The following is a 16,012-nucleotide window of genomic DNA, read 5'->3' on the forward strand; positions in this document are numbered from 1 at the left end:
CACAGGTTCTTCTTTCCTACATTAGGATCTGCAACATATCTGCATCACCCTTTGCCCCAGCCCTCACTGCCGCTGGCCCCTCTACAGTAAAGAGACGCCCTTGGCATGTGGATAGCTGACCGGTGACCACTCTCAAGTCTCAGCCTGCCTCTGGTCCCTTCTACTCCACATCTGAGAAATGTGAAAAACAAGCCTTAGGCTAGAGCAATGTGGGAATCGCACTGGGATGGTGCCCTCAGCCTGGTTCCACCCCTGACTGAGAAGATCTCTCTGCTGCTTGTGTTGGTCCTTTCCTTGGCCTCTCAAGCCATATTCAAGCCTTGATTCCCCCTAGAAAACTCCATTTGGGGAATGATGAAACTTTCTCTGTCCTCCCAGAAGTGGGAACACCACAAGTCTCTCCCTTTCTAAGCCATTTTTCAGTGTTCCTGCAGTGACTAAATTTTCTCCTGCCCACCAACACCTTTCCCTTCATGGATTCCAGAATGCTGTTCTCCTGACCTCCTTTCTATAAGGCTCCTGAAACTGAGTCTTCCTTTGCCCAGCTCCTGCCTATCAGAGAGTACACACTTTACCCATGTGTTCAATGGTTGCAAAGCCATGGCTAGGTGTGAACCCTAAGCTTACTAACCCACATTTTAGGCACCCGAAACCCATGTATCCCCATCTTCATTGCCATTTGTTCTGCCTACCTGAGCACATACCTGCAGAGCTAGACTCAGGTCTAGTGCGAGAAACACATGAGCAGTCTCTCCTTCAATAGATGTGTCTCCTCCGTCTCCCCCTCCCCCTCCCCTTCCCCCTCTTCCTCTTCCTCCTCCTCCTCTTCCTCCTCCTCTTCCTCCTCCTCTTCCTCTTCCTCTTCCTCCTCCTCTTCCTCTTCCTTCTCTTCTTCCTCCTCAATCCCATTCATCATGGAACAAGATCACAGCAGGTTTAATCATGGCCCTTCCCACTTCCAAACAGAAAAATATTACAACAAAGACCCAGCCAGGCAGTAGACAAAATGTTATTGAAAGACACTTAAAATTTTAAATTTAAATTTAAAGCCTCTGAGTCTGTGGATCGAGACTTAATATTGATGGAATGGCAATACTCTCTGAACCAGTGGTTCTCAACCTTCCTAATTCCGAGACCCTTTAATACTTCCTTATATTGTGCTGATGCCAAACCACAAAATTATTTCATTGCTATTTCATATTATTTCAAATTATTTCATTGTAATTTTACTACTGTTATGAATCAAAATGTAAATATCTGTATTTTTCCAATTGTCATAGGTGACCCCTGCGAAAGGTTCCTTCAGCACCCCAAAAGGGTCATGACTCACATGTTGAGAGCCATTAGTCTAAACTAATCTACAAATCCAATGCAATCTCTATCAAAATTTGTCTGGCATAAAGATTCTTAAAACTCATATGGACAAAATATTCGCTCTAAGCCAAAAAATCAAAATAGTTAAAATAATCTTTGGGGAAAAAACTATTTAGAAGACTCACATTTCCTAACTTCAAGTTTTATGACAAAACTATAGTGATCAAGGCTATGTGGTTGTATATGTAAAATATCATAATAAAGTCAATCTATTAATTAGGGTACTAATTGAAAATATTAATTTAAAAAGACATTACCAGACAGGTGTGGTGACACATTTTAATCCCAGTACTCCAGAGGCAGAAAAGTTGGTGTATTTCTGTGAGTTCTAGGTCAACCTGGTCTATATAGTGAGTTCCAGGACAGCAGAGCTATGTAGAGAGACCCTACCCTGCCTCAAATAAAAATAAATTTAAATTAAAGAACATTACCAATAAAGTCAAAAGAGAACCTTTAAAAAGACTGTGTGGCATTGGCACAAAAACAGATACAGAGTTTGAGTGATGACTCAGTCAGTAAAGTGCTTGCCAATCAGACATGAAGATCTGAGGTTGGATCCCTAGCACCTACATAAAAAGCTGAGTTGTCAGTGTGCAACTGTAATCCCAATTCTAGGGCAGGAGAGAGGAATAGCAGGAACAGTACATTCCAGAAACTTACTGGCCAGCCAAGCTAGCAAAATGGTGAGCTCTAGGTTCAGGGAGAACCCTTGTCTCAAATATTACGGTGGAAACGGGCCTATAGAGATAGCTCCTATAGTTAAGAGCACTGGCTGCTCTTCCAGATAAACTGGGTTCAATTCCCAGCACCCACACAGCAGCTAATAACAGTATGTAACTCTGGTCTCAGGGGATCCACTTTCCTCCTTTGGCCTTCATGGGTACTTTATGCATATGGTGAACATGCAAGAGAAACATCCATATACATAAAATGTTGGAGCCCACTTAGCATGAGATCACATGTAATGGTATGATATTATATAACAGTTGCTTCTAAACGTGAAACATTCCATCCTTCAAGAAGCTCTTTAAATACAACTCACAATAGCATCAGGAAGTCCCTAAAACTGTCCAGATTCACTAGTCTCCTCTCTGCCAGAGTAAACAGTAAAAGCTGGGAGTTTCCCTCAGATGAAAGGAAGTTGAGCTGCACAGAAGCCTCTCAGACAAGCTGAGGTGCATAGAACACACTCAGAAGAGAAAAGCTGCAAAGAAGACTCTGAGACCAGAGTGGGAGAAGCAGAAACCAGCTGAGTTACCTGGGAGAGGTTTAGATGTGCTAAGTTACTGGGAAAGGACACTCTCCAATCTGTTAAAGCTGCATCCTGGCTATGCAGTGCACTCCCAATCCCCAGCTTTGTGAGCTGTCACCTATTCTGGGGTGGGCCTTGGTGATGCAGCTGTCTTTGAGTCATTTCTGATCCTATAAGTAATCCCTTGCCCATGCTCCTGTAAGTAACCCTAATGAAAATTAATTAGCTTACCAAGTTGGAGTTTGGTGTCACCCACACTTTGGTTTGTGTGGGCTCCCTATCTGGGTTGGTTAGATGTATGTGTTGTATGTCCCCAGGAAAAGTTTTGTCACACAAAATGTGGCCAGATGCTTTGACTGTAGATAAGACTTACATATTTGGATCCTTCACATGGTTGACTGGTACTAAATGCCATATAGTATAAGATCCAATTTGTGTAAAAGATCCAAATAAGTAAATTCCATCTACTAATCCATCATACCTATTAGTACTTGGATGGGAGAATAAGTAAATCCTCAGAATCATAAAATGAGGAACTGATCCCAGGATTTGGAGGAGGTAAGGTGAAATGAGAGCTTAATGAGTGCAGTGTTTCTCCTAAGGGTAATGAAAATATTCTAGAATAAGACAGTGATGGTGGATGTACAACACTGAATTCAGGGCAGTGTGTGATGGTGCACACCTTTAATTCTAGAACTCAGGGTTAGGGTTAAGGAAGGCAGAGGCAGGCAGATGACTGAGTTCAAGGCTAGCCTGGTCCACAAAGCAAGTTCCATGACAGTTAGGAAAACCCTGTCTTAAAGGCCAAAAACAAAACAAACGAAAGATTGAATTGTATGTCTTATGTGACTTACAAATGGCATGTGAGTTATTTTATTTTTTTGTATTTATTAATTTTTAATTGATTCTTTCTGAATTTCACATCATGTACCCCTATCCCACATACCCCTGTTTCATCTCCTGTCCCTTTATTTCTACGCATCACCTTTGCAACCTCCTCTACAAAAAATTAAATTAAAAATTTTAAAAACTCACTGAGGAAGCTATAGTGTGTCATTGTGCCATACAGTATACCCTTTGGTCCACACTCCTTTACTTACAAATGTTCATTGCAATGAGTCATGGGTCTTGTTTGAGGCCTCTGGCTTCTGCTACACCATCAATACTGGATCCTCACTAGGATTCCTCTTGGATATCCTGTTGGTACCCTCTGTCATGGAGATCTGTAGCTTTGGATCTGTAGGACCAGCCCTTTCACATGCTACAGCAGTTCAGACATGGGGTAGATGTTGGTTGGGGTGGGCCAACCCAAAGGCCTGCATCTGGGCCTGGGTGGTAGCTGAGTTGATCAGCACCCACACCACCAGAGCCATCTCTCCAGCACTGCCCCCAGTTAGCTCACCCAAGTGCCACAGCCAGCAAGGTCTCATGCCCTCATGACCAGCTCACCCTCTTCCACAGCACCAAGGCCAACTCTAGTGTGCTGCCCAGACAACATAAAAGGCCCTGTCCTTACTGCTGCAGCCAGTAAGATGCTGAGACAACTTTCCTACTTTCAGTACCTTGGAGCAAGTTCTTCTACCTGCTGCAAGCAACAAGGGGGTGGGAGGGTATCTCTCCCTTGCCCATGTCAGCACTTAATGCGGCTAGTTCCTCCCAAGCTTATGCCCTCACTCGTCTGAGCCCCACCCGCAGCACCCACCCACCCCACCCTCCCCCACCACCAAGGCCAGCTCTACTCTGTTGCCCAGGCATGGTACTGGGAGTGCTGCAGCCAGTGTGAGAGTAGGAACAGCTCTACACAGCCCTTAGACATCAAAATGATCCCAGGCAGTATGACCTTTACTGATAACATAGGCTATGCCCTATGGACAGCAATTTAGGCCCCTGCTGCTGCAGGTCCACTGACCCAGATGACCCTCAGTGACAGCATGGGCCATAACTTCACCATGGCCTCAGGTGGCAGGCAGGCTATTCACACCAGGATGTTCCTCACCACTCTTTGGGTTCCTGTTCTGCCTTTCTTCATAGTGCTAAAAAACCATTTGGATTCTGTTTCTCTCCCATTTCTCTACCACACACTTGCACATCATAGTGGCTCTGGCAGCAATGGGCCAACTATTATCTTGGTTTTGTTCTTCAAAGCTGGGTTTCCCTGTGTAACCCTTGCTGTCCTGGAACTTGGTTTGTAATCAGACATGTAACACCACACATAGGCATGGATTCATTTTTTTTTTAAAAAAAAAAAGAAGAGTTCAGCAGAGACCCTTTTATGTTACTGCCCTGTGGCAGTTCTAGACTAAAAGGAAGTTACTTTGAATGAAGACCATACACAAACTTCAGCAGCACTATGTGAAGACCCAGGACAATAACTTCTGGAACCTGACTTGTACATTGTTCTGTAAAATATCACTACTAGTCAGGCATGGTGGTGCACACCATACACTTTAATCCCAGCACTTGAGAGGCAAGGAGGCCAGCCTGGATTATATAGTGAATTCTAGAACATCCAGGGCTAACTGTGTCAAAATAAGAACAACAAAAGGATATCACTTCTGGGAGAAACTTGCCAAAGGGTACACAGTTGCCTGTACTATCTTCCTAACATCCTATGTCATATAATTTAAAAATTAAAAGTAAACAAAAAACATGTTGGGTGAACCAAGTTACATCTTGGGAGGCCCAAAGAGCTCATACAGGTAGGTGTTGGCACACAGCCATAGGACTAAGGTTTCCACTTTCTTGGTACACAGTGTTCCTTAACCTAGCAAACAACCCAGGCGATCACCTCCCCTCTTCACAGCAACTGAGTGAGTTAAGGAGACAGTGCCTGAGAGACGCTACAGGAAAGAGAACTTTGATGTGTATTTTGAGGAGAGCTTTAGTGTCTCCCCTGGGGTTATCACTGTTCTTGGGATCTAGTAGCCATGATTTCCACTAAGCAGATGGGTTCTTTCTTTCATCCTTCTCTACTAATTTTTCCACTCTTTCAACCTCCTAACCTTACTGATTAAGGGTATCAAGTTCCTTAGGGCAAATTTGATCTTCATCATCAGGATATCTCATTTCTTCTTTGTGAACAACTACTTAGCAGCAACCATAAGCAACCAACAACAACAACCCACCCTGCCTCTCTGGGCCATGTCATTCACATACCTTCTGAAAAGTCCCCAGGGTTCCAACTGTCACACACTTGCAGAAACTATCTGCCACACCCCTGCTAGAGCACGAGGCAAATCATAGTCAGCTGCTATGAACAATGTGAACCATCCCCGTATTCTACACCTGGGGTTAAAACAAAAACACATTCCATTAATATTTCTATGGTTTGTTTTTTTTAAAGAAACCAAAATTCTCACTCCACGGGCTGTGGCTTCTCTTTGCACCCAGCATCAAGAGGATGAGGATACTAATCTGGTTCTCCATATGATTCATTTTCAAAGACCCCCCCCCCAGGGAATTCCAGGGAGTTCTAGCTGCTGGGGTAACCTGTTCCCCTATGTCTGCCCTGCATGCTAGTTTCATCCTGTCACTAGGGGGCAGAGTTGTCTATACCAAAAGCCACCCAGCTGAGTGTGCATGCGTGGTGGGGCACACTAGGCACACACTGGAGAAGTGTGCTGACTCATAGGAATGTTCTCTCCCTCCACGCCCACACCCCAAGAAATCCCAAGCAGCCCCGTAGCCTAAAAACTCTAAAAGGGTCCTTGCGCTGGAAACAGAAGAGAAACATCTTCAGAAGAGTTCAGGTAGTGAGGAATGTCCCCAGTGACCCCTAATACATTTTTCCTTGACTATCTGAAAAGTGGATCAGATTGTACTCTGGAGATAGGTATGAACTCAGAAATGGCCTTGGAGGTTGGAGGCAGTAAGTAGTTTAATGTTCTTTGGAGAAAAGGGGAAGCATGCCACTTGTCTCCCTACTCAGGCCCAGCACTCTCATTGCCATCGCTCCAAAGCTGAAGTGCACAGCAAAGTATACAACTAGTGAATAAATGGGCTCAGGTCCCAGAAATAGGCTGCTCTTTCCAAGGGGCAATGGGAATGTCCTCTCTGCTTCCTGTTGCCATGGTTTCCACTCTGCTACCAAGCAGCCTGTTGTGTGGAAGCCATTTTGCATGATGGGATGCAAGTGATGGCCCTGGGTGCAGTTGAGAGCTGCAAAAGAGAAACAGTGAGTAGCAAACTACCTGGTCTTAGATCCAACCAAGACCCAGAGAGGGAATGAGAGCCCACACATACTCTTGTGCTCAAAGATCAAAGAACTGAAAAGAGACAAGGTAAAACCAACAAATGCTATTGGTTTTGCATTGAACACGTTTTTCAGAATTCTGGGGCCCATTTTCTCTTCTGGCCAAGAAGCTTTGCAGAAGGCTGTCTTCCAGAGAGGTCCCAAGCTAGCTGTGTACAATATACTCAGAGGAGCTAGAAATTTGCAAATAGGTCTAAGCTTAGCCTGCTGCAGCTTCCCTGTTGGACCCAGAACAGCAGGTCCTCCTTCTGACACCCTACTAGGGAAGCAGAGCAAGGCCTTGCCATCTAAGACTCTTCAGCCCAGTGCTTTCTGTCCACTTTAATCTGTTTCCACCCCACCTCCTAGCCTCCCCTTGCTCATTGTAAATGTCTCCTAGAATCAGAAGGCCACAACTCAATACAGCTATTTAGAGAGAAGAGAGCCAGCTATCCTTTCAAAGAGGGGGGTGGGCTGCTCTGGGATCTGTCCTGCCTGGAACTGAGGGGAGTGAAGAGAGACCCCCCACTGTGGAATCTAGGCTCCAGGCTGGCCACCAGAGCCCGGGAGTGAAGGGGGGAGTTACACCTGGGCCCGCAGGCCTCCAGCACTTCCGGGCGTTCTGCCGGCCATTCCAGACCTTTCCTGTTGGTGCAGTTCACTGGAGTTTGTTTATGCCGCTCACTGTGTATTCTGCACCTCCCCCCCCACTCCCGCCCATTAACTTTTCTGGTCTTTTTCAGTGTTAAAATTCAGCCCAGACTCAAATCCCCTGTAAGCCTTCCCCCGCCCCACATCCTCAAAGCTGGAAAGGACTGGAATGGGGAGGGAGGTGGCCTGACCTCCCATCCCTGCTCCTCCCCACCCCCTCCTTAACTGGGGCAGGCAAGGCTCTTTTTATGCCAAAGTGAGGGTTGAGGTGAGGGGTATCTTTTCTGCTCCCTCCTTTGGGACCCTTAGGTCTCACTAGTGCCTGCAGCCCAGTGCCCTCTCCAGACAAGGATCCCTGCCCCTCCGGGCCACTTAGGCTCTAGGCCCAAGCTTTTGTCCTACAAAAGCAGAAAAGAGCAGGGGCAAGGATGTCTGCTTTTCTTTCCCAGCACCCATCATTAACTTTTCCCAGATAGCCCTTCTGCGTTCAGAAATTCTAGCCGGCTGACAAAGGCTCCATCCAGCAAGTCCCGGCCAGCAAGTACCCTCATCCCCACACCTAGTTCTTCCAGATCTTACTCTCTGAGCAGTCCCTGGCTGGGGGAGGGAAGGTGGACACAGTTCTCTTCCAGTGGCATTCTTTGAACTAACTCTTCATTGAGTTTGGGGGGTTAAACCATTAACAAAATGTTACTTTGAGAGACAATGGAGGACAGAACTAGGGGTCCAGCCTTCAGTTTAGAGGCTTAAGAGAGTTAAAGGCAAGGCTATGTGCTGGTCAGAGGTCTTAGATTCAAAACCAGGGGAGGGCACAGAGATTCTTGTGAGCAAAGACAGAGTAGGCTCCTGGAGAGGGCCCTGATAGCTCCAGATGCAGCAGGATGTGGCAGTTTCTGCAACACCTTATTTTCTCCCAATTTTTTGTCATTTTACAGGTTACAAGACCATCTGAACAAATCAGTACTGTGAGGACAGTGGGCTCTTATCTGGACTTCTATGAGATCTAACACAGCTCAGCAGTTTCCAAGCAGCTTCACCTCAGTCTCCGTTCTGTCTAAGGGTCAGTTAGTGGCCCAGAGTCCACTCCTGCCACATCCAACCTTTGTCCTTTTCTGTCTTCTATGCTGGAGTGTTTAAGAGCTTTTTCTTTTGCCTTCCTCACAAAAATGACTTTTATCTAAAAGTGTTTTGTCCTGTGAGTAAGTACATTATATGAAGATATTTTGAATTTTATCGTGAGTCATTTAGTTTTGAGCTAGATACTGTCCTTCATTCTTGTCACTGTGACAGAAAACAGTGTGGTGGTAACTCTGTCCAGGTGGCCCTAGCCAGGGTGTGGCCATGAAGAGCCCCAGGGATAAATAGACAGCTCTGTCGAAAGGGCTGTAGAGTGGAAATATAGAAAACATGGTTGCAGCTCCACACATCTACTTTTAAAGGATCAGGAGTAAAGGATCTCCAGAAGAGGATGTAGTCCTTGTTACCATTATGATACAAAGCCTCACAAAGATCACAGACAGAATTAGTGAACTGATTTCAAATAACATTTTTTCCAATCAGGAAAATTGATCATTAGAGAACTGGTCAAGGGAGAGCAGCTGTTAGAATAAAAGGGGAAACCAACTCCTTCATTTGAATTCCAAATTCAATGGAAGTGACCTGTTAATGAGGTGAACTGGTCATTAGGCAAACTGGCTGAGGGTGGCCAGGGCAGCACCTGAAGCCAGTGGGCAGCTGTAACCTTGATATTCTCTCCTCTGTGATTATGGGTGCTGGGTCTTAATGGATAACAGAAACCCCAAGAAAACAATGTCAGGAATGGACCTAGAACAGGCTTTCTGAGCACCAGGCCTATGCCTGGCAAGCGAAGGAACAGGAGGAGATGAGGGAGAGATAGGAACAGGAGTGCTGGGAGATTCTGAGCTTTGGAGAAGCAACAGTCTATCAGCCGGCCCTAGAGTGTTCTAATGTTCTAGAGTAGGCTGTTGTGCAAAGACTATAGCAAGCAGAGCCAGGTCTCAGGATCTCTATTTCTTCCCTGAGCCTGTTATCTGGGCAGTTGCCACAGCCCAGTAAAGACTTTGAGGTCTCTCAGCCACAATAGGACCCTGGTGCCCCCATCCATACATAATTCAGCACAACTCTTGCTTTCAAGTTTTGTCTTTGTCAGATATTACCGTGTATAATGGAGTACACCTGTAAACCCAGCAAGCTGAAACAGAAAGGTTGCTACAAGTTGGAGGCTAACCTAGGCTACACAATGAGTTCCAGGTCAGTTGGGACTACAGAGTAAACCCTGTCTCCCCAAACTGTTCTTTTTATTAACTGGTACAAAAAAAATACAGAATATTCCTAATGTATGTAAAAATATAAAGAACAACACATTAAACAACTGTGTTTTGTGAGGTTATTTGTTTAGGGTGGGGATGGGGTGAGATCCCATGCTGTCATAGAACTTCTAATTCTCCTGTCCACTTGCCCCTCCTCTGCTGGGATTACAGGCATGCATAGCCACAGTCTGCTCCTGTGTTCATCTTCATAATTGCATTCATCCCCAAACAATATACGTGTGTCTTACCTGTTTTGAACTTTGTATGAGCCTAAATATTTTGCCAATACTCTTTGCAACTTAGTTTATATTAGCTATTTTTCTCCTTATCCAAATGAAATGCTTTACAAGAAGCAACTTAAGGGAGGAAGAGGATTTATTCTGACTTACTACTGGAGGTGGTACAGTTCATTATGGCAGGTGAGGCATGACAGAACAAGCATGAATCAGCAAGTCCTGTTACTTCTGCATTCAGGAAGCAAACAGAGATGAATGTTGCTGCTCAGCTCCCAACCAATGTAATGGTCCTACCCACATTCAAGATAAAGCTTCCCATATCCATGAAACCTCTCTAGAAATGTCCTCATAGAAGCACCCAGATGTGTGTTTCCATGGTGATTTTAAATCAAATCCAGTTGACAATGGAGATTAGCCATCACATGCTTTTTCACTGAACATAGTATTCCTGAGCTTCTACCACAGTTTTAAGTGCACCTTTGCTAAGAAATGACCAATTGTTTTCCCAAGAGCTGGCCAATTCATGTGCTCTCCTGTGCACTCCACAACCTTGCCAGCACTTGATGTTCTCATATCTCAGATTATTTTGCATATGGTTAACTGCTTGTCTCCAAGTTATTTTGTTGAACAAACATGGCCTCCTGACCTTTGAATCTGCTAAAACAATGCTCTCTACCTTCTTCTTCTTTACAAGTGGCTTAGCAATGGCTCTTTGTTCTTTCAAATAAATTGAAAAGCCCCTCTGTCTACAAACAGGAAAGTAATGAATACAAGGCAGGCTACAAAGAATATAAACAAAATACTTCTGTTTACATGAAGTTTAAAACAAGTGAATATTTTAAAATAATTTAAATTGCAATTGCATTCAATGTATAAATCAATTTGGGAAGAATTGGCATGTTCAAAACATTGATTTGGGGGCGTGGAGAATTCTGAGTAGGGAAGGTAATGGCAACAATGTATATTTAGAACTCTCAAAATGTTTTTTGAATTAAAGTAAGAATAAAGTAAAGTAAAACCATGCACACAGCATAACCATAAGACAGAGCAAAGCCTAAAACATAGTCACAAGGCTGGGCTCATAGTTGATCCTTAGCAAGATAGAAACAACAGCCCAAACCATGTCATTGGGAGGAAATGAGGATACTGTGGGAATGTTCTTGAAGAGGATATTGGAAGTTGAAAGTATGAGCCCTCAGGCTAAAGACAGAACCAGAAAGAAATCATAAATTCCAGAGATGACTTCATTTCTTCATAGAGTCATGAATCAATAATTCTGTCTGCTTTCTGATGACTCTAGTATTGAGCATGGATATAAATACATGGTGACCAATGAAAGCCAAGTTTCTTAATGAGAAAAATAAGTTAAATAAAAACTAGTGGGAAGAGAGTTGATATGGACTCAGTGCTGTAAAATTAGAAGTGGTGATACCAGGGCCTGGAGAGAGTTGACTCCTCAGTTAAGAGCACTTGCTCTTGCAGACGACCTAGGTTCAGTTCCTATCACCCACATGATGGCCGTCTTAGTTAGGGTTTTACTGCTGTGAACAGACACCATGACCAAGGCACCTCTTATAAGGACAACATTTAATTGGGGCTGGCTTACAGGTTCAGAGGTTCAGTCCATTATCATCACATTGGGAACATGGCAGCATCTAGGCAGGCATGGTGCAGGAGGAGCTGAGAGTTCTACATCTTCACCTGAAGGCTGCTAGAGGAAGACTGACTTCCAGGCAGGGTTAAGGGTCTTAAAGCCTACACTCACAGTGACATGCCTACCCCAACAAAGCCACACCTACTGCAACAGGGCCACACCTCCTAATAGTGCCACTCTCTGAGTCAAGCATATACAAACCATCAAAGTGGCTCAAACCATTTGTGATTCTAGTTGCAGAGGATCCAACCCCTTCTGACTTCCAAGGACACCAGGCATAAATGCATGTAGGCAAAACTCCAATAAACATTTTTTAAAGCTTTAAAAAAAGAATTGGAGATATCAGTATGAAATTGTGGTGGTAAAAATATATGATAAATACATAGATACATCTGTAGGAAGTATAGATACACATATGTATGTGAGCTTTCCAGTACTATAACAAATACCTGAGATAATCAACTTAAGATTAAAGGTTGATTTGGGTTTATGGTTGCAGCTTCCAATCCACACTTCACTAGCCTATTGTCATTAGAAGGCCTATTGTCATTAGAAGGCCTATTGTCATTAGAAGGCCTATTGTCATTAGAAGGCCTGTGGTAGCACAGTTATATCATGATGGAAATGGATGGCAGAGCAAAGCTTCTCGACCCATGGCAACCAAGAAACAAAAAAAAGGAGATAAGAAGGAGCCAAAGTGCTTGACAGATGACTCAGCACATAAGAGCACTTGCTGCTTTTGCAGAGAAACCAGGTTCAATTCCAAGCACCCACATGGCAAATTGTAACCAAATGTAACTCCAAGTTCTGGAGGATCTGAAGCCTTCTTTGTGCTTCCACAGGTACCTGCATGTACATGGTGCACAGATATACATGCAAGCAAAATGCCCACACATAAATACCCAACAAAAATCAAGTTAAGGAGGGAAGAGTTTGTTTTGGTTTGAAATGGTACAGTCTAGCACAGCAAGGAAGCCATCAAAGCAGGAACAATGCAGTACAGTGTGACTCTGCTCACATCTTAGTGTGTTGAGAAGCAGAAAGAAGACAGGAAGGAGGACCAGGACTATGAACTCCAAGTTCCTTCCTTTAGAGATCCACTTCCTCAGCTAAGCCTCACGTCTGAAAGATTCCACCACCTCCTAAAACAGCACCACCAATTTAGGATTGGGTGTTCAAACACTTGAGCCTGTGGGGGACATTTAATGTTCTAACTAGAACAGGATTCTAAAAGAAATTGATGGGGTTGGGGATTTGGCTCAGTGGTAGAGCGCTTGCCTAGGAAGCGCAAGGCCCTGGGTTCTGTCCCCAGCTCCGGAAAAAAAAAGAAAAGAAAAAAGAACAAAAAAAAAAAAAAAAGAAATTGATAATTCCAGTAATGGAAGATAAGTAAACTCAAGATGAGCATAAAAATAGAGGATTTTGTTCACTGAAAAAGTAAATAACCTCTAAACTCACATTGAAACAGAAAGGAAGCGCTTCCTCACAATAGAATGTCAAATAATAAATGCACACAGAGTGATGTAAGTAGAAAATTGCTATTTTGCAGCCTTGGGAGTAATGATTAGCTCAGACAAAAATAATCAACCAGTAAGAAAAATACTAAACACAAAACTTTATTTTAAAAAGTGATTAGTCGGGGTTGGGGATTTGGCTCAGTGGCAGAGCGCTTGCCTAGGAAGCACAAGGCCCTGGGTTCGGTCCCCAGCTCCAAAAAAAAGAACCAAAAAAAAAAAAAGTGATTAGTCTTTCTGTTGTGAGGTCATGAGGACCCTTTATAGCCTAGATGCAGTCACAGTCCTTTTTTGATATATGATTTACAAATATTTTATCTTTTTTGTGGGTTTTCTTTTTCATTTTCTTGGTAGTAACATTTGTAGCATATTGAACCACGTAAATTCGATGGAGTCCAAATATGTGATTTCTCTTTAGTCTTGTTATCCTTGTGTATTATCTAAGAAACTACTTCCTAAACCAAGGCCAGAAAGATTTATACCTACATTTTATTCTATTAGTTTTGTAATTGTAAAGCTTACAATTGAGTCTTTATTTCACTTTGAGTTATTTTTTATAGGATGTGAGGCTCAATTTTATTTTGACAAGTGTATATTCCATTGTCCCTGCCTTGTTTCTCAAAAAGATATTGTTTCTCTCATTGAATGTCTTTAATGCCCTTGTCAAAATAAATTGGCTGTGGCTAGTACTTCTTTATTCCTAGTGTCTCAACTGTATTCTAGCTGGTTTATAAATTTATCTTAATGCTAATACTGGTTTTGTTGTGTTGTGTTGTGTTGTGTTTTGCCTCACTGTGTAGCAGCCCTGACTGTCCTGGAAGTCTCTACATAGACCAAGCTAGACTCAAATTCACAGAGATCTTCCTGCCTCTTCCTCCCAAGTGCTATGCCACCACATCTGGTTTATGATTTTTGATTACTATAACTTTATAGCAAGTTTTGAAACAAGGAAGAGTGAGGCCTCAAACTTTTTTCTCTTTCCAGATTAATTTAGCCATTATATGGCTTGCTGTCCTCTTATAATAACCATTTTAACTAGGATGAGATAGAATTTCAAATAAAATTTTAAAATCAATTTAAAAAAATTTAGAGCTGGTTGTGGTGCTATACATCTTTAATACCAGCATTTTGGAGGTAGAGACAGCCAGTCTTCTGTGAGGCTACATAGCAAGTTCCAGACCAGTGAGAATCTGTCTTATAAAAGTTTGTTCATTAGCACTTTCTACATATTAGACCATGTCACCTTTGAATAGAGATAGTTTCATTTCCTGTTTCCCAACCTGTCTGCCTTTTATTTTGTTTTCTTAGCTGCTTGAATTGGCTAAAGTGTCTAGTATGATGTTGATTTGAAGTGGCATAATATGGACAACCTTGTCTGATTTTTTACCTCAGGTAGAAAGCATTCAGTCTTTTACTATTAAGTACGATATTAACCATGAGAATTTTCATAGATGCTCTTTACTAACTTAAAGATGTTTCCTTCCATTTTCTGTCAATTAAAAATTATGTTTTAAGCTGGTGGTGGTGCATACCTTTAATCCTACCACTCAGGAGGCAGAGGCAGGCAGATATTTCAGTTTGAAGCCAGCCTAGTCTACAGAGTAAGTTTCAGGATGCCAGGGTTACACAAAGAAACCCTGTCTAGGCAAAAAAATCCAAAAATAAGATGTTTTATGGAAAAGTTTTTTTTGAGATATTGTCTTCCATTACTTAAGCATAATACAGTTTATAGTGGTTTGGTTTTTTTTGTATTTTTAAAGTTTTATTGTATATACATGTGTGTATGGCTTAGTGTATGTCTGTGTACCATGTGCATGTAGAAGTCTCAGAGGTCTGAAGAGGTACTGGATTCCCCTAGAACTGGGGTTACAGATGATGTGAGCTGCCATGTGGGTGCTGAGAACTGAACCCATGTCCTCCACAAAAGCAACCGGTGCTCTTAACTGCTGAGCCATCTCTCCAGTCATATATTGTTTTTTAAAAATCTATCTTTAAATATCTTCTAAATGGCTGTATTTTTTCGAGACAGGGTTCTTCCATGTAGCCCTGCCTGTAGCTGGTCTTTTTGCTATTTGGGTTTTTTTTCCACCCTTCTGCATACCTTTTCACCCTTTCAACCCTCTAACACTAGATAGGGGAGGGAAAAAAGGATAGAGAGGAAAGGAAAGAGATCCCTGAATAAAGTCAGGAGTAGGAAAAAGGTCAGTGTTATTGTTAGACTACTTCCTGCTGATTACGTCAAGTTTAATCTTCACAGTCAGACTATCAATTTCTTCTTTTTCTTGCTTCCTCTTTTGAACATGACTACTTAACAAGTTGCAACAAACACCAATCAACAACTAACCAACCACCCACTGGGCCTCTAGTATTTATATACCCTTTGAAAGATTCCCAGAATTCCAAATGTCACATAATTGCAGATACTATCTGCAACTGGCAAAACCATGCCTCTACTAGAGCATGAGGCAAATCATAGTCAGCCCCATATCCCCACACCTGGGATTAAAATGAAAACATATTCTTACAATATTTTTGTTTCTGTTTTTCTGGAACCAAAATTCCAGAATTCTCACTACACCTGGCTGTCTTAGAACTCACTCTGTAGGCCAGGCTGGCCTCGAATTCAGAGATCTATGAGCCTCTGCCTCCTGAATGCTGTCATTAAAGGTGTGGACCACCACTGCCCAGCTTCTACTGAAGCTTTATATTTATATCCCCTACTTTGTTTAGACATCTAATTACTTGTATTGTTTGCTGAACAGTATAATCA

At 42.8% G+C, this 16,012-nt stretch overlaps 1 protein-coding gene across 1 annotated transcript in view; it reads left to right on the forward strand.

Annotated features, from left to right (window-relative positions):
- The window catches only part of Atp2b3 (ATPase plasma membrane Ca2+ transporting 3), a 96,504-nt gene extending 86,613 nt beyond the window's left edge, over positions 1–9,891 (forward strand). The window contains exon 22 of the mRNA XM_063279858.1: positions 8,444–9,891. Coding sequence (XP_063135928.1) covers positions 8,444–8,460 — 17 coding nt within the window. The 3' untranslated portion in view covers positions 8,461–9,891. The remainder of the gene's footprint in view (positions 1–8,443) is intronic.
- The last annotated feature ends 6,121 nt before the right edge of the window (positions 9,892–16,012 follow it).

The sequence above is a fragment of the Rattus norvegicus genome, chromosome X, assembly GCF_036323735.1.
Source record: "Rattus norvegicus strain BN/NHsdMcwi chromosome X, GRCr8, whole genome shotgun sequence".
Taxonomy (NCBI): Eukaryota; Metazoa; Chordata; class Mammalia; order Rodentia; family Muridae; genus Rattus; species Rattus norvegicus.